This window comes from Musa acuminata, chromosome BXJ2-6 (assembly GCF_036884655.1).
Source record: "Musa acuminata AAA Group cultivar baxijiao chromosome BXJ2-6, Cavendish_Baxijiao_AAA, whole genome shotgun sequence".
Classification (NCBI taxonomy): domain Eukaryota; kingdom Viridiplantae; phylum Streptophyta; class Magnoliopsida; order Zingiberales; family Musaceae; genus Musa; species Musa acuminata.
In genome coordinates this window covers 36603367-36623308 of record NC_088343.1, presented here as the reverse complement: position 1 = coordinate 36623308, position 19942 = coordinate 36603367, and the positions used below count along the sequence as shown (strand labels likewise).

The 19942-nt window shown below is 30.5% G+C and overlaps 1 protein-coding gene across 1 annotated transcript; it reads left to right on the top strand.

Moving 5' to 3' along the window:
- Positions 1–1780: 1780 nt before the first annotated feature.
- LOC135615389 (sulfite reductase [ferredoxin], chloroplastic-like) lies at positions 1781–7306 on the top strand. Its single transcript, XM_065113812.1, has 8 exons — positions 1781–2039; positions 3958–4737; positions 4817–5113; positions 5243–5440; positions 5714–5848; positions 6038–6154; positions 6579–6737; positions 6827–7306. The coding sequence occupies exons 1-8, from the start codon at positions 1869–1871 to the stop codon at positions 6884–6886; spliced, it is 1917 nt and encodes a 638-aa protein (XP_064969884.1). The 5' UTR covers positions 1781–1868; the 3' UTR covers positions 6887–7306.
- Positions 7307–19942: the final 12636 nt, after the last annotated feature.

Here is a 19942-nt window from a genome sequence, read left to right as displayed (position 1 = left end):
CAGAATATTTCTAGCTGAGGTTACCTCCACCTGGTTGACCATGTGCCAGATCATGTCTTAAGACTGATTCAGAGTTGATTTTGACTGCTTGTAATGCTCCTCCATTCAGTTCCTCATGGAAACTAAAAATATTTGATCATGACATCACAAATAGATGGGGCAGATACTGCTATAATTTTCTCTCTTTGAGTTTTTGGCCACATAAAAAATATTCAACAGCTGGAACTGTGAAGATCTTTGAGTGAATCATTGTTGTACTACTCTTGGCTGTGCTGAACAAACCTTGAATTTTGTCACACAAGTAAATGAATAAACCAGAGTAGTGCATGTTTAGCTTATATTTTAGACTTAGAACAAACCAATATCTCTTGGGCATCTTGCGTTGCTTGTGGGGCACTTTGATAGGATCATGCACAAGTAATAATCAATGAGGACAAAGAAAAAAACAAACATCAAGCTTGGAGATTATTACTTGTCATAATTGCAATTCTATCTATTAAATTTTGATTTGTTAATCAGAATGTGGTTTATCCCTCTACATAAAATATGGATTGTATTAAATTTTGACTCACGATTTAGCTCTCTCTCTCTCTCTCTCTCTCTCTCTCTCTCTCTCTCTCTATATATATATATATATATATATATATATATATATATATATATATATATATATATATATATATATATATAGGTTCAACCATAAAAGATATTTCGGAGCTACAGCAATTACAGTTGCAGATTATTATGACTGCAATAGAGAATCTAGTTGTCATACATCCACTGATGAAATTAGGGCTGGGTTTTCATGTGACGTCAGCGTTTGGAAGAACTCTTATACATCTCTACATGCCCTCTTATATCATAAACCATGCTGAAGTGACAAACCATCAACGGAATCAACATGGTAATCGAATATGACTGTAACCCATAAGATTAAGCTAGTAAATTATGGTACAAGACATGATATATTTAGTTCCCATGCGAGACTATTATTCTCAAGTGATTCCAATTAGTCTATGATGACCCCTCTCCCATGAAGAGAATTTATTGTCAGCAGATCAAGCTCTATGTTCAGAGGATAAATATTTTTGCAAATCAAGTTAATATACATCTCTCTCTTTCCCTCGCACATAATTTTTTCCCACGATGATTCGTTGTTTGAGAATCTAGATTTCGCAATTGGAAAACAAGTTTTAACATTCCTCTTATAGTTCTAATCCCATGAACAAATGCACCGCAAAAGTCAATAAAGAAGTCAAATCTCTTGGCAATGAAATGATTATCCAATCTTTATGATTATTCCATTTTTTCAAAGCTTACCCTCTGCCCCATCTACATCGCCGTAGGAGCAACCAACGGCGCCCACCGGGCTCCACTGATATCTACTGCCGCCTTCGTGGTTCATAAATGGGTAGAAAAATGTTGCTCGCGGTGAGGTAATTGTCTTTCTCGTCGTTAAGTGGGCTTTTTACGACCCATAGAATGGAAGTCGGAATGGGCCGCTTGTTAGTCTGCCGGGACACACGTGCACGACTCTGCTTGCCGACTTTAAATATATACGCGTAGCATCAACAAATCCATCCAGGTTCGACGAACTTGGGCTCCGGAGCCCACATGCTATTGTCACCCACCATTACCCATTCCAACGCAGAATTCTCGCTGCAATAAATCCATACATAACACATCGGATATAGAAACATTGGGTGGATATATCGCGCGTCCATCACCTTTTTGGCCTCCAAAAAGGAAATCTATGCTTTGTTTCTCAGTCCTCTGATTTTAGCTCCTCTCACTCTCTTTGATCTGCCCTGCTCGAACAACTCAAGACCAGATTTCCTCTAGGGTTTCTGCCTTCTCGCCTATCTCTCATGGCGGCTGCAGCGGCGGGCGGGGTTGGAGTTGGGGCGGATCAGGGGGTGCAGATCCACAGGTTTCGCGGGCTGAGGTCGTCGGGGTTGATTCCATTTGGGCGATCTTCCCGGAGCTTAGCGGTGGCGTCCTCATCGAGCTCTTCTTCGGTTGTCACGGCTGTTTCCGCCGTAAGATTTGTGAATTTGCTTTGTTTTTCTCTCTCTTTCTGGTTCAGATGATGGTGAAAATTGATCGTGTGGATGGTATTGTAAAAGGAAATGTTGGTTTAGCCTCTCTTTGTCGTTCTTCGAGTGGTGTTAGGAGTTGTAGCTCCGGTCTACGTCGGGAACCTTATTCGCTTAATAGGATTATAAATTCTAAGTCGATTGGAGTCCCACTATATTCACTGAATAGCTACTAAAGATGGCTAGAATCCTAGGTAACATTGTAGGTCATTCCTAAGCATAACTCATATTTATGTAACGTAAAATCCTACATTTTTTTGCTGATCAATTTTTCTTCGGACTAGATACCCCTAAAATTTTCAAATGGGCTTAACACCGGTTCCATCTGCCAGAGGCGTCAGAAGAAATTGATGCCCTAATTAGGAATGCGGATGCCGGAGTGTCAACCTTTCTGAAGAAGGAAAGATCTTCTTTTATATTGGTACTATAATATATGTAAGTACCATACTTCTGTCCACAATTTCATCAATCTGGCAACATTTGTCTAGATGTTCTCCAATGCATCAGCATATGATGCAGAACATTTTTTTGTACATCCAAGGTATGTCCGAAGGAATATTGAAAGTACTCTTAAACAACTATGGTCAATAATTGAACACTGTGGAACAACCAATACGTTAACATCATTAGAAACTGGTCATAAACCACTTATGACATGCTGAATGATACTCCCAGGAAAGATATTATTTTTTGTTAGACCTTGCTACAAGTTCTCTTCTGACCGTAATTTCAAGCGAAACCTATATGTGCATGAGCAGTTTTAAGAAAGAGGCATTCTTGTATATTTTAATACTGTTTTAAGTCTGATGTTTAAGGTCACATGAGTAAGAACGTTTAGATTAGCTCCTCTTGGTTATAAGCTTTTATCTTGAACCATGTGGTTAGAATCTACCAGCATGCATCTTTTGAAATAATTGTAATTTGCAAATAAAATACCTCTCCGCACCTCTTGAAAGAGGATTAGAAAATTTCGACCATATTTTCACATGGATTGGAATGAGCAAAGATGATTGCTTGGATGATGCCAGTGCCGTCGAACTCTCAGCAAAGGATCAATAAAATTATTTTATTTTTCAAATAAATTTGTTTACTTAATGGTCAGAGGCAAGAAAATTTTAGAAGCAGAAGAGCAAAAAATAAGAAGATAATAAGAAAAAATATATAGTAAATTCAACCTTGCTCTAACAAGTTATAGTTCACATAGAATCCCTTCTTGATTGACATTAAATAAAGGATTGTAAACAGTGGAAATTTTACTTTATAATTTAGTATCAATGAGGGAACGATAGTGAATAATTATATGGATCAAAGAGTGGATCATACTGTCACAGGAAATTTTGGTAACACTACAGATCAACTAGAATATCTTATATCATAGTCCGTTGTTCTAGAATTGTTTAATGAACTATAAATAGCATTACATGGAGCGCTATAAATTCTATGAAAAAAATTTTAATTTTTGAGAGCATAATCATTGAGTCATGAAAAATGATTGATTTTTAGTAAAATACTATTCTATTTAGTGGATTTGTGAAACTGCTCTTCTTATCTCTCTTCCTATCTTTCTTCTTCTATTCCCTGGTGTCTGTGCAAAGCTTCTTAATTATTCCCTTTGCTGATCTCCACATAATCCTGCTTATATTATAATTGCTAAAGGTTGGAGCCCAATTCAGCCTAAAGAAAGAACTTTCATCAATTCTTCAACTTAATATGTTTTAGATAAATCATTTCACTTTTGTGTTATCACAAGGACCCTTTTTTTTTCACTAAACAGTGAGCTTGAGAGGTACCTCATTATGTTATATTTAAATGCTACTTTAAGTCATGTCATTTGACAGCCTAGCCTTCTTTCTTTTTGCAGCCTATAAGGCCAGATACTTCTGAGGTAAAGCGAAGCAAGGTTGAATTGTTCAAGGAGAAAAGCAATTTCCTTAGATATCCTCTAAATGAGGAGTTAACTTCAGAAGCTCCAAACATAAATGAGGCTGCCACCCAACTGATCAAATTTCATGGAAGTTATCAACAAACTAACAGAGATGAACGTGGTGTCAAGTCTTACCAGTTTATGCTTCGTACAAAGAATCCATGTGGGAAAGTACCGAACAGGCTCTACTTGGTTATGGATGATCTTGCAGATGAGTTTGGCACAGGCACTCTCCGCTTGACCACTAGACAAACATTTCAACTGCACGGTATCCTGAAGAAGAACCTCAAAACTGTAATGGGCACTATTATTAAAAACATGGGCTCAACTCTTGGTGCATGTGGTGATCTGAACAGAAATGTATTAGCTCCTGCAGCACCATATACCAAAAAAGAATATGTCTTTGCTCAGGAAACTGCAGAGAATATTGCTGCACTCTTGACACCACAGGCTGGCGCATATTATGATCTATGGTTAGATGGGGAAAAGATCATGTCAGCAGAGCCCCCTGAAGTAGTCGAAGCTCGTAATGACAACTCACATGGGACTAATTTCCCTGATTCTCCAGAGCCCATTTATGGCACTCAATTCTTGCCTAGAAAGTTCAAGATTGCAGTGACTGTGCCTATTGACAACTCTGTGGATATCCTGACAAATGATATTGGTGTCGTCGTAGTTTCTGATATTGATGGAGAACCTCAAGGCTTCAATATTTATGTAATAGATTTTACTTCAGGTTATGTTATGTTTTATTATGTGATCTACTCAATTTTACCATTGCAACTTGCTTTTGTAGGTAGGAGGAGGCATGGGAAGAACACACAGGGTGGAGACCACATTCCCTCGTCTGGGAGAGCCTTTAGGTTATGTACCAAAAGAAGACATCTTGTATGCTATAAAAGCTATTGTTGTTACACAAAGAGAAAATGGGAGGAGAGATGACCGCAGGTATAGTAGAATGAAGTATTTGATTGGTGAATGGGGGATTGACAAATTCCGCACAGTCGTCGAGCAGTATTATGGAAAGAAGTTCGAGCCATTCAGAGAATTACCAGAGTGGGAATTCAAGAGTTACCTTGGATGGCATGAACAGGTACAATTTCATGTGCGGTTTTGCCCTTTAACTTCACATTTTGATGGCTACTATAAAATTTTCTGTCATTTCAGACCATATCTGTTTATATCTTCGTAATATGTTTTCATTGCTACTCTGCCAATGCAGGGTAATGGTGCATTGTTCTGTGGAGTACACATTGATAGCGGGCGTATAGGTGGGAATATGAAGAAAACACTAAGAGAAATAATTGAGAAGTATAACTTGAATGTGCGGATTACACCTAACCAGAATTTGATCTTGTGCGACATTCATCACTCATGGGAAGAACCTATCACCGCAGCACTTGCCCAAGCTGGTCTACTGGTAAAGCTTGTCATATTTTGTTCTTCACTTTAAGAAAATTATTTCTGCTCTATGAAAGAAATTTTCCAAGTTGACTGTCTTTAAAAGGAAAGTCTGGTTTACTAATGGACTAGAGATATTAGAGCCAACAAGTTGATTTAGTAGTAGGTTCATAACGTATACTGGGCTAGGTACTTTTTAGTACAACTAAGAAAGTAAATGTATTTATAGCCAAAAAGAAAATATGGATGGTTTCGTATTTTTATTATTCAGCATTTATGTTTTGTCTTGCAGCAACCTACGGAAATTGATCCTCTTAATTTAACTGCAATGGCATGTCCTGCACTGCCACTTTGTCCACTAGCAATAACAGAAGCTGAGAGGGGGATACCACAAATTCTTAAAAGGATTCGAGCTGTATTCAATAAGGTTAGTACCTTAATTGATCCATCTTAATGTATTTATACATAATTATGAAAATGCAACTTTTGGTTCCATAATGGTAATATTTATTTTTTTGAGAAGTGACAACGGGTTCCTAGGAAAATGCAACTTTTGGTTCCATAATGGTAAGATTTATTTTTTTAAGAAGTGAATGGGTTCTTATTCTTTTCACAGGTAGGCATAGAGAACAATGAGTCAGTTGTGATAAGGGTAACAGGCTGTCCCAATGGGTGTGCAAGACCCTACATGGCCGAGCTAGGACTGGTTGGTGATGGTCCCAACAGCTACCAGGTACTCAAATGCACTTATGATTTGTGCTAATGTTGCATGGTTAGATATGTGGAATTATATAGACTGGAAATATCTGAATGATAAATCAGCCGGGAGAATTGTATGTCCCATTTCTTCATAGGATGTTCATACTCCATTGCTATGTTGACAGCATTAGTTGTTTATCCAGTTGTACCAATCAAAGTCAGGTTTAACAATTTTGTGTAATTTATATGTTTTAACTAAAACTTTGTGTCATTTTGCTCTCAAGCATAATGGACGTGAAATCTCCATTTAATAGTCATCCAAAAGTGGTGTTGTTTGCTGAAAACCTGAGTTATTACTAATTGTAGAATATACAGATTCTGCAACTAGCCAATGCAAGTCATCAAGCTTTCCTTGGTAACATAAATTCTTATATTGTTCTGTTTAAAATGCAATTCAGGTCTGGCTTGGTGGGACACCTAATCAGACTTCGTTAGCAAAATGCTTTACGAACAAGGTGAAGGTCCAAAACCTAGAGAAGGTTTTGGAGCCATTGTTTTACGGCTGGAAGAGCAAGCGCCTGCAGGGTGAATCATTTGGCAGCTTCACGACTCGGATAGTGAGTATCAGATTTCATTTGCCTGATACTACCAATTACCAGATATTATATGTAAAATTTGTAAATATATTTTCTTTACTATTTTGCAGGGTTTTGATAAATTGCAAGAGCTAGTAGAGAAGTGGGAGGGTCCATTGGAGACAGCATAGCAGTTTAATCTCAAGTTGCGGATGGTAGACATATAAAAGCCATGGCTGCGTTAATACAGTAGCAGAATAAGGTCACGAATCCGGTTGGCCATGGAGGTTATTTGCAGCTGTTGCAGCTCAACTGAATGGCAGAAGTTTACAATATGATATGGGAACTGATCTAAATCAGGTTATTTGCAGCTGTTGCAGCTCAACTGAATGGCAAAAGTTTACAATATGATATGGGAACTGATCTGAAGTTTTGTTCCTAACGTTGCTGAGGCAATTGAATGTTTTCTTTCTCTTGCACTTTGCTTTCAGTCGTTGAAAGTTTAAAGCCTAAGAGCTCGTTGTTTGTGTTTGTTGTCGAGTGATTAGAAGCGAACCTACTTAAACTATTACTGCTGAGGAATAAAGCCTTTCGGGATACAGCTGCAACAATGATTCAGTATTTTGCTATATTAGTTTAGAGATCTGAAAAGACTGGATGTTTATTTGGTTTGACTGATCATCGTCCATGGAAAGAGAACTGTGACAAGAAGTGAGGAACAACCACCATATTTAGATATAACTTTGGGTGTGATCTCAACACATTTTTCTCATGCTTATCATTTAGTAGAGAGCAGTAAAGATTCATATGGTGGAGGAAACTGAAGCCTGCCTGGGTCAACAACTGAGGTAAGTAGCTTCTTGGTCCATTTCGGGAGTTGTTATACGTCTTTTTTAGTTGTTTTCCAGCACAGAAGGATACTAAGAAATTGAGCGGCTTCAAAGGTGTACCGAATCATTTCAGATTTATAAAAATAAATAAATTGTCATTTCATTATTTATAATTTATAAAAAAAATTTATCTTTGAATTCAAATTTTTATCTTTAGATTTATTTTTACTAAAAAATTGTATGTTCTTAGTAGGACCTAAGCAATGAAAAAGTCTTCTATAATCAAGCCTAAGATATATTATAAAATACCTCAGATTTATTATAAAATAATATATTACTTTGAAAATACATTAAGATAAAAAAACAACAATCATGCATGTTGATAGGAGTCTTAAAAATCATAAAATAATCTTTATGAAACATATAGCAATGTCAACTAATATATAAACTCAAATTATAAAAGAATCTTTATGAAACATATACCAATGTTAACTAATATATAAACGCATTATAATTCTTATGCAGTAAATAAAATTATATATCAATCACATACAATATATCTTGAAGATAAACATAATATATAATAAAAATATACATCACACTCGATGGTATATTCTCCCAACAGCAAATAAAAAGATATACTCTATGGGATTAATTCCTACCAATAGCAAATAGAGTGGTATCCCTCACCCATCCAAGTGGGGACATATTTTTTCCAATAATAAATAGATGGATCATCTAATCATCATATTTGATAGCGCATAATCCCCGAAAAGAATAATCTTATATATAATCAATTATTATAATTTATTTATATTTATCCATTCATATATATATATATATATATATATATATATATATATATATATATATATATATATATAAAGTAGTATAATAAAATATTATGAGATACCATAATGCATAACTTACTAGACTATATTTGTTGATGGCTTCGAATTGTGATAGGCTGCACTTGGACAACTCAATATAGTCACATATATTATATGATAATAATTATATCAATTTAATCTAAAAAAATAAATTATTATTTCCAAATGATACCATCATATACAAATTTTAAGTTCATCAAATCATAAAGATATGAGGTATCAATCTTTAATAGTCCTCAAATAACTAGAATCATAATTGGAATAGTTTAATTGACTTAAATCAAATTCAATTTAATTATAACATAACGTAACTAACCTCAAATCATTATAGAACTGGTTTGAAATCATCCTAGATTGGTCTAATTTAGATTTGATTAATTTTAATTAGGTTAAATAAGTTTAAACTGATCAAGTTAGTATGAAATCACCGTGAACCGACTTTAACCAATTAAACTTATCTGATTTAGTCAACTAACGAGCTCAAACCAATAAAAAAAGAGAAAATTTAGCTATATCACATAGTGCTAACCTAGATCGAACTAACGGACGTAGAACTTAGATGAGTCATGTGTGTTGCACATGCTTGTTTCAAGTCATAGGTTGGGTTGAGGTACAATGGATTAGAATGAGAACCAATGATGTGTCTAGCGCTAATCATATAGTTGAGCAGGCTTAACTTCACAGGCTAGATTAAGCCTCACTCATAAATTGGACTAAGCCTCACCACTAAACTAGGCCACGCTTATCTTACAAGTTAGATTGTGCATAATCAGATGAGTTAAGTTATTCTTGACCACATGGGCTAGATTATGTTTGGCCATATGAGTTAGATTGTACTTAACCACATGAGTTGTGCTAAGTCTTACTCCTGAATTGAGCTACACCTAACTCACGAGTTGAGTCATGCCTAATTACATAGGTTAGGATATGCCTATGGGTTAGGTTGTACCTAACCACATGAATTAATTTATTTTTAGTCATATGAGTTGAGTTGTGCTTGGCCACATGTGTTGCATTATACTTGGTCATATGGGTTGTATCATACTTAGCCACATGAGTTGAGTTATACCTAACAACATGGCATAGATTATACATGATCACATAGGCTAGGTTATACTTGGTCACATAGGCCAAGTTGTACTTGATCACATAGGCTAGATTGTACATAGCCACATGGACTATGTCATATCTAACTAACATGAGTTGGACCATACCTAAATATATGGATTAGATTATGTCTGACCATATATGCTAGATCGTACTTGGCTAAATAGGCTAATTTAATCAATCAACTAAACTCAGACCTCAATATAATCCTGCTTATTAAATTTGATTTTTAATATTTTTAATATACTTTAAAATATTATAAAATTATAATTAATCTTAAGTTTATTTTTTTCATGAATTAACTAATTTAAAATCATGATTCTAAATTTAAAACTCATTAAATGATAAAAATTTACATATAATTTCTTGAAACATAAATATATCTAATTAAATAAATTAAAATATTATTAAATTAATTAATTATTCTAACAACATGGCCTCGACTATACATGGCCAGGCTAGGTTATACTTAACCACATAGGCCAAGTTGTACATAGTCACATAAGCTATATTATACCTAGTCACACGGAATATGTCATGTCTAACTACATGGGTTGAACCATACCTAAACATATGTGTTAGATAATGTCTGACCACATATGTTAAATGGCTAAATGGGTTAGTTTAGTCAATCAACTTAACTCAAATCAAACCCTAATATGATCTTACTTATTAAATTAGATTTTAATTTTTAAGATACTTTAAAATATTATAAAATTATAATTAATCTTAAATTTATTTTTTTCCATGAATGAACTAATTTAAAATCATGATTCTAAATTTAAAACTCATTAAATAATAAAAATTCATATATAATTTCTCGAAACATAAATATATCTAATTAAATAAATTAGAACTATTATTAAATTAATTAATTATTCTAACAACACAACGTGAACTATACATGGCCACATAGGTTAAGTTATACTTGGTCATATAGGGAAAGTTGTACCTAGTCACATGGGCTAAATTATATCTAGCCATATAGATTAGGTCATATCTAACTACATGGGTTAGATCATATCTAAACATATATGTTAGATTATGTCTGATCACATGTGTTAGATCATACTTGTCTCAATGGGCTAGTTTAGTCAATCAATTTAACTCATATCAGACCCCAATATGATCCTGCTTATTAAATTAGATTTTAATATTTTTAATATACTTTAAAATATTATAAAATTATAATTAATCTTAGTTTTAATTTTTTTCCATGAATTAACTAATTTAAATCCATGATTCTAAATTGAAAATTCATTAAATGATAAAAATTCACATATAATTTCTTGATACATAAATATATCTAATTAAATGTATTGGAACTATTATTAAATTAAATAATTATTCTAATATCATAATGTAATGATCATTATTTATTAATTATAAAATTTTAAAATTAAAATTATATTACATATCTTATAAATTATAATAATTCTAATATTAAAAATTTTAAAATATAAATAAAAACTAATAAGAAAAGAATAGAAGATCCTACCTCTCATCGAGAAATCCTCTTTTTAATTCTCCCACTAGTTCGATAAGGAATGAGAGATGCGAAGCCCTCTTTTATATGGGAGAAGATAAGCTTTTCACAAAAAGTAAATAATAATTTAATTTTTATTTTTAATTTCTTTTTATTTTACTTTCACACATAAAGTTATAATTATAATACTTATTTCTTATTATTGATAAACAAAAAATGAAATTCAAATAATTTACTTTCTAAAATTCACATCACTCTTTAAAAAATAAATTAATTAATAACTTAATTGATTGATAAATTTTTTTCACTTGTCCATATGATTAAAAAAATCAATTTTAATTATTCTTAACCATACGACACAAATAAGGAAGTTAATTATTTAAATAAAACAACACATTCTTTTATGATAATATGATTTATATTAAAGGAGAAAATATGATCGATGATTACATTCCTTCCCACTTAATGAATATTAATTCAACATAGTGGGCACTTAAAATACTAAGTCAAAACATAAATCTAAGCCATCTTTAAATGTTCCACTCGAAAATTTTAAGTCAAAAGATGTGTTTACTTTTTTATTATTTTTAGCATAAAATATATCAAAAATTGAGGAAATTTGGTTTTAGATTACCCGTATAAAGTGATAATTAGCAAGCATATCAAAATAGGTATCCAATAAATTATTATAATTTTTAAATTTTAAAAAATTAAGTAATTTTTGACGTAAAATAAAAGTTGAGGCTACATGTGTAACTCAACGAACAAAAGCAATCAAAGACCAAGTATTCAGCATATATATTTTATAATTCTAAACAACTTAGAATCAACATTATATTTAATCCTCATTAGATCTCATCATTGTATTAGATAAATAAAATCTAATAATTTATTTGAAAATTATTAAATCAAAACTTGATTCAAACTGGTTACACATATAATTAGATTTAAATATCAATACATGATCAAATTTATTCAACTACAAAAGTATACATATTATTAATGTTAGGAAACAATTTTATTTATATAAAGTATCCTAACACATGCCAAATCTAATCTCAGTTTCAAGAATAATATTTGATTAAAAAATAATAAAAGTAAATACTTTTCAATTTATATATTTATGAAAGATCCTACAAAATTTTTGTACATAAATTAATCAAAATTTTTACATTTAAAAGAACAATTAATATTGAGTATGATCTTTAATTAGTAAAACTAGACATGTTAACCACAAATATTCATAACAATATAAGGCAAAAGTGAGGAAGAAAATTAATCATCAATCCTAAAGAAACCACACAATAAGTAATAAATATATTCTTATAATTTCTTAATAAATTTATTTTATTAATATTTATAAACAATAAATATTCAAAAGCATAGGGTAACAATATTCAGAAAGTAATATGTGAAACTATAATAGAAATTATATCAAACTTTATTCATGTATAATCTACTTAAAATTTATAATAAAATTATAAGAATGAATTCTAGGTACCAACATAAATAAATTATTGTTGAACTAAGAAAATGTTAAAAGACTCATGCAATAAACTTAATTATATATAAAATAAAATTCTAAATATAACTAAGTCAATTGATTTTTATTTATTTATTCCAAATACATCTTAAAAGGAAATAATATATCTTGTAATCTAATTAACAACTCTTAATTATGTTTCAAAAAGTGGAAAAGAGTATCATAACAAAATTATATCCAAAATGTACAACTTTACAAGAGTTTCTATGTCAAAACATTATAATATTTATTATAATTTAGAAAAATTACACTAAAATTTTGACTTTTGACTTTTGACTTATTATTTTTTGTTAAAGTCATTTAAGGAGACTCTCACATCTTTAATTAACTATTTTTATCTAAAAATAAATCATATTTGATTTAGTAAAATAACCTTAATATTCTAATATTCTAAAGCAAATTATGTCATACTTTTAAATTTTAAAGCAAATTGTGTCATCTAATATTCTAATTCTAGGATCTCATATTCCAATAGATCCTCAAAATCATTGTTTTGATATAATTAAATTATCACATCTCATATTTATAAAAATAAATAAATCATTATTTTGTTATTTATAATTTATATTAGACTCTTTTAATTTTAATTTAAATCCTTATCATTACAATACTAGATTTTTTTTACTAAAAGAAGCATCACATCTTCTTAATAGGGTCATATATGATGAAAAAGTCTCTCCACCCCAGTCTCATATCTTTTATAAAGTAATAGGTTACTTTTAAAATAAATATAGGAGAAAAATGCATCAAATAGGAATCTCTAAAAAATTATAAAAATAATCTTCGGTATTGAAACATATACAAATATTAATAATTTAATAAGAAATGATAATATATCAATTTATTATGAAACTCATATATAAAAAAATAATGTTAATTCTTATGTCATAAATAAAATCATGTAATGGTTACATGCAACATATCTCGATGACATACGTAACAATTAGATAACAAATTTATACATCATACTCGATAGTGTACTCTCCCAACAATGGATGAAAAGACATACTCTACGAGATGGATTCCTATCAATAGTGGACAAAAGAACTCATATTAAACTCACAACAAATAGCGTGCCCCTCTCATCTGCCCAAGAGGAGATATGTTTCTCCCAATAATTGATAGAGGAACTATGTCACCATCTAACAATCTACTACTCCCCAAAAGGAATAGCCCTACTTACTTTTGGTAGGGGTACATAGTCAATCATGATTATATATTTACATTCATTTATTCATATATTTATGCATTCAAGATGTAATATAATAAAATATTATAAGGGATCATACGACTATGTCTATTGGTGACTCGGCATTATCATGGACCCATAGCTTTAGTTTCACTTCCTGACTATCAACCAGAACCCTAATTGGAATTATCCAATTGACTTAAACTAAGCTCGATTCAATTGAGACCTAGCATAATCAATTTCAAATCCTTATAGAACTAGTCTATAATCACTTTAGACGGGTCTAATTTAGATTTATTTAATTTCAATTAGGTCAAGTAGGCTTGAACTAATTAGGTTGATCTGAAATCACTCTAAACTAGTTTGAACCAATCATACCCATCTGATTCAGTCAATTAATGAGCTCAGACCAATAATGGAAGAGAAAATAGGATTATATGGCATAGTACAAACCTAAATCGAATTGACCCACATAAGCCTTAGATGGGTCACATGCACTCTATATGTAATTCTCAAGCAGTAAGTTGGCTTAAGGTAAAATGGTCTGAATAGAAAGGCGAAGATATGTCAAGCCACAATTACATAATTGGGTGAGCCTAACTTCATAGGTTAGTTTAGCCTCACTCACGAGTTGGGTTGAGTCTTACCATTGAATTAGGTCATGTCTAGTTTACGGGTTGGATCATACATAATTATATGGGGTTGGGCCAAGCTTGACCACATGAGTTAAGCTATGCTTAGTTATATGAGTTAGTTTGTGATTGGTCATATAAGCTGGATCGACCTTGGCCATAGGGGTTGTATCATACTTAGCCATATGGATTGGGTCATGCCTAATCACATGAATTGGATCATATCTAGCCACATGGGTTATATTGTACCTGACCATATGGGCTAGGTCATGCCTAACCATATAGGTTGAGTCGTACCTAACCGCACAGGCTAAGTCATGTCTAATCACATAAGTTAGATTATACCTCACCATATGAGCTGGGTTATGCCTGACCACATGTATTAGGTCATACTTAACCATAAGAGCCGGTCAAGTCAATCAACTTAACTCATGTCAAACCACAATTTGATATCTCCTATTAAATTATATTTCAATATTTTCAAAAGTACTTTAAAGTATTATAAAATAATAATTAACCTAAAATCCATTTTTTCATGAATTAACCTATTTAGATTTATGATTTCAAATTTAAAACTAATTAAATCATTGGACTTAAAGCATAAATATGTCTAATTAAATAGTCAAAACTATTATTAAATTAACTAATCATTTTAACATCATAATTTAGTGATATGTATTTATTAATTTTAAAATTTTAAAAGTAAAATACTATTATGCATTATATAAATTATAATAATTCTAATGTCATAGATATTAAAATATAAATAAAATCTAGTAAGAAAAGAATAGATAATCCTATCTCTCCTGGATCCTCTCGTTAGAGAATTATCTTTTTAATTCTCCCACTACCAAGCATAGTAAAAAGGAGGTAAAATCTGCTTTATATAAGAGAAAATCAACTCTCCTCAAAAGGTAAACAATAATATTTTTTTATTTTTAATTTATTTTTATTTTACTTTCACATATAAATATAGAATTATAATATTTATTTCTTATGATTCACATACAAAATGAAATTCAAACAATTTACTTTCTAAAATTCACATCACTCATTAGGAAATTAAATAATTAATAATTTAATTAACTAACAAAATTTCTAACTTGTCCACATGATTAAGAAAATTAATTTTAATTATTTTCTTAATCATACTACACAAATAAGGAAGCTAATAATTTAAATAAAGTAAGACATTATTTATATTTATTTGATTTATGTTAAAGGAGAAAAAAACGTGATTGCATTCCTCCCAACTTAACAGAAATTTGATCCCAAATTTGATATAAAAGGATATTAATTCAATGTAGTTGGCACTTAAAATACTAAGTCAAACGATGAATCTAAATCAACTTAAAAATATATAAATGTAAATTTGCCACTCAAAAACTTTAAGTCAAAAGATGTATTTTCTTTTTTTATTTTTTTAGCACAAAATATATAAGAAAATAAGGAAACTCATTCAACAAATTTAGTTTTAATCACCCATATAATGTGATAATTAGCAAGCATATCAAAATATGCATCTAATAAATTGTTAGAATTTTGGATGTTGACATAAAATAAAAGTTGAGGCTATATGTGTAACTCAACAAAAGAAATTGAAATGATAAAAATTTATCTAACTATTCAACATATATGTTTTTATAATTTTAAACAACTTAGAATTAATATTATATTTAATCCTTGTTAGATCTCATCATTGCATTAGACAAATTTTATCTAATAATTGATTTAACACATTAAATTGAAACTCCATTCAAAATAGTTACACATATAATTAAATTTAAATATCAATGCATAATCAAATTAATTCAACTACAAAAGCACATATATTATTAATGTGAAGAAATCATTTATACAAAGCGTAACAGAAGTCAAATCTAATCTCAATTTCAAGAATAATATTTGATGTCAAAAAATAATAAGAGTAAATACTTTTCAATTTATAAATTTATGAAAGACCCTATAAAATTTTTGTACTTAAAATTTATCAAACTTTTATAACTAAGAGAGCATTTGATAAATCTTGACCATAAAGAAACCACACAATAAGTAGTAAATATATTTTTATAACTTTAAATAAATTTATCCTTTTTATAATTTTAGACAAAAATAATATTTAGAAAGTAATATGTCAAACTATAATAGAAATTATGTCAAGCTTCTAATCTTCTTAAAATTTATAATAAAATTATATAAAGGAATTCTATATCCCCAACATGAATAAACTATAGTTGAGCTAAGAAATTAGACTCATACAATAAACTTAATTTTTTAGTAAAATAAAAATCTAAATATTTTATAGTGAACATAAGCATCATATAATATTTTCTTAGTTCAACTATAGTTTATTCATGTTTTAGATTACCAAATTATTTTTAAGTATTAGATATAAATTTAACTAAGTCAATTGATATTTAATTATTTATTCCAAATACATCTTAAAAAGAAATAATATATTTTATAATATAATTAACAACTCTCAATTATATTTCAAAAAGTAGATAAGAGTCTCATGACAAAATTATATCCAACATGTAAAACATTATAAGAGTTTCTACATCAAAACATCACAATATTTATTATTTTTTAAAAAAAATATACCAAAATTTTAACTTTTTACTTGATATTCTCGGTTCAAGTCATTTAATGAGACTCTCCTTCAATAACATATTTAATTATTTATGTTTATTTAAAAATAAATCATATTTGGCTTAGTTAAATAATTTTAATCTCTTAAAATCATGCTTCAATTGTACTACTAAATAACCCTAAATCTAAATTTCAAGATTAATTGGGTCAATTAATATTCTAACACTATGATCCCATATTCTAGTAGATCCTCAAAATCATTAATTTGATACTATTAAATTATTACATCCTAGATTTTTTTTTAAAAATATACTATCATTTCATTATTCATAATTTACAAAAGATTTTTTTAATCTTTTAATTCAAATCCCTATCTTTACCGGATTAGATTTTTTTATTGAAAAAATCATAACTTCGATCACAAGCGACAAAAAATCTTCACCTAAACCTCAAATATATTCTAAAGTGGTTGGTTACTCTAAAAATAAATATAGGATAAAAATACATCAACAATCACACACTGGTAGGACCATACAAAAAATCATAAAAATAATATTCAATACTTATGAAATATGTATAAACGTCAATAATTTAATATAAAATGATAACATACCAATTCATTATAAAACTCATGTATTACAAAATAATGATAATTCTTATATAATAAATAAAATCATGCACCAATCATATGCAATGTATATCGATGACATATATAACAATCAAATAATAAAGGCGTGTATCATACTCGATAGTATACTCTTCCAACAGCAGATAGAGAGGCATATTATATAAGATAGATTTCCCCCAACAATAGATGGTGAGAACCCATATTAAACTCCCATCAGAAACTCCCATCAGCGAATGGAGTAATATCCCTCACCTATCAAAGTGGAGGCACATTCTTCCCAACAATTGATAAAGAAATCATCTAATCATCATGCTTGATAGCCTATTAATCCTCAAAAGGAATCATTTTATTTGACCTCAATGAGAATATATAATCAACCATGATAATTTATTTATATTCATTTATTTTCAAGAAGTAGTATGATAAGATATTGTGAGGGACATATCACCCGCTAGACTATGTACATTAGTGGCTCCGTAGTACAATGGACCCATAACTCCTTTCACAAATTATACTTCCAATATGGATCATTTAGTATAATCATATATATTATATGATAACAATCACATCAATTTAATCTAAAAAAGAGAAAACTAATAATTATTTTCAAATGATGTCTTCGTATGAAACTTTTAAATTCATCAAATCATAAAAACATAAGGCATCAAACTTTTAATAATTCTTAATTAACTAAAACCATAATTGGAATAATTCAATTTACTTAAATCAAACTCAATTCAATTAGAACATAACATAACTAACATCAAATCCTTATAGAACCGGAATCACCTTAGACTAGTCTAATTTAGATTTAATTGATTTTAATTAAGTAAAATATGCTTGAAACAATTACAGATGGTTTAGAATCACATGCATATAGGAAGAATTGAAAAATATAAATCATAATTTTTTTAGAAAAATACTTTATCATTGTGTGAAGATTGGTGCATAAAACAAAATGCAGAACTAAAAATCGCATGTATCAAAAGAGATTTGTTACTAGGAAGATTGTATATCCTTGAAAATTCTTAGATCTATAAGAGTAGATGAAAAAGGTCAACATTCCTCCTCTCTAGCGATGATCCACATAGTAGATATAGCGAAGACGCTCATAAAATTGTTGCACGATCTTCCTCTTCACGCGCACCACATGATCAAAAAGGGGTTGGGCCTTCTTGCTATCCACATGCCCTTAACTAGGGTTATCAACTATGGAGGAGAGGAGAGAGAGAGGAGAATAGGAGGGGCATCCAAGAGATGACTAGCCTATGTCAGCTTTTGGCCCCTCATATTTATAAAGGTTCCTACCACTTAACCCTAATGAATCCTATCATATTAGGTACTGAATCTCTATCTAATTGCCCAAGCCTCTTGGATTAGTAGATATCTATTCAATAATCCCTCATTTGCTCTTATTGGATCTTATCCATAAGATTCAATAATTCAAGGGCTTATTAAATATCCAATACGATAGAAGCTCCAACGGATATCTCATATTTAAATCTCTACTCGTCGCAACACCTACCATATATGTGTGACCCTCTAGGCTCAGTATTGAGCTAGTCGTGAATCATACCTATCAGAACTCCTTCTAACTCAGTAAATTATCGTTTCCATAATAATTCATGACTCATCAACTATAGACATACTATGCCACTATGTCGTAGTCCCCAAATGATATAGGAGAATCTAATCTATTAGACATATCTGTCCTTAATTACCATATATCTATAGTCTTTCATCCATCAAATATCTCAAAGATCATATACTAGACATGATGCTATCAAGCCCATATGGAATCTACTTGAGTCTCACTATAATCGGATTCTTTTGAAGAACTCTTTCTCTCTCAATCTTAATAACTATGGCTAAGGATTTACTGGAGCAAGAATAAATATGATATTCCTCTCATGAGAATATAATATATTGGACATGTCTATCCTCAATTACCATGTATCTATAGTCCCTCATCCATCAAATATCTCAGAGACTATATACCAAGCATGGTATTATCAAGCCCATATGGAATCTACTTGAGTCTCACTCTATTCAAATTCTTTTAAAGAACTTTTTCTCTCTCACTCTGAATGACCATGGCTAGGGATTTACCGGAGCAATAATACATAGGATATTCCTCTCATGATATCGAGAGTAGATGATCCTCTATCAACACTCAATTGCCTTCATAAAATTGGCTACCACTTCCAAGACCGGCTATGTTAGATCTAGAACTTCCAGACCTATAAATCTGGTATTGAAGAGTAGAGTACTCATACAAGACATCTTTGGTATCCTAAATCTAAGTACCATAGAATCATTGTCTGACAATGAGGCATCATTAACTATCCAG

What these genes read in the sequence shown, in the direction of transcription:
- LOC135615389 (XM_065113812.1), top strand. Translation starts at nt 1,869, where the DNA reads ATGGCGGCTGCAGCGGCGGGCGGGGTTGGAGTTGGGGCGGATCAGGGG. An exon ending in CTCAAGGCTTCAATATTTAT is followed by an intron (nt 4,738 to 4,816) that starts GTAATAGATTTT and finishes TTGCTTTTGTAG; the next exon opens with GTAGGAGGAGGCATGGGAAG. An exon ending in ACCTTGGATGGCATGAACAG is followed by an intron (nt 5,114 to 5,242) that starts GTACAATTTCAT and finishes CTGCCAATGCAG; the next exon opens with GGTAATGGTGCATTGTTCTG.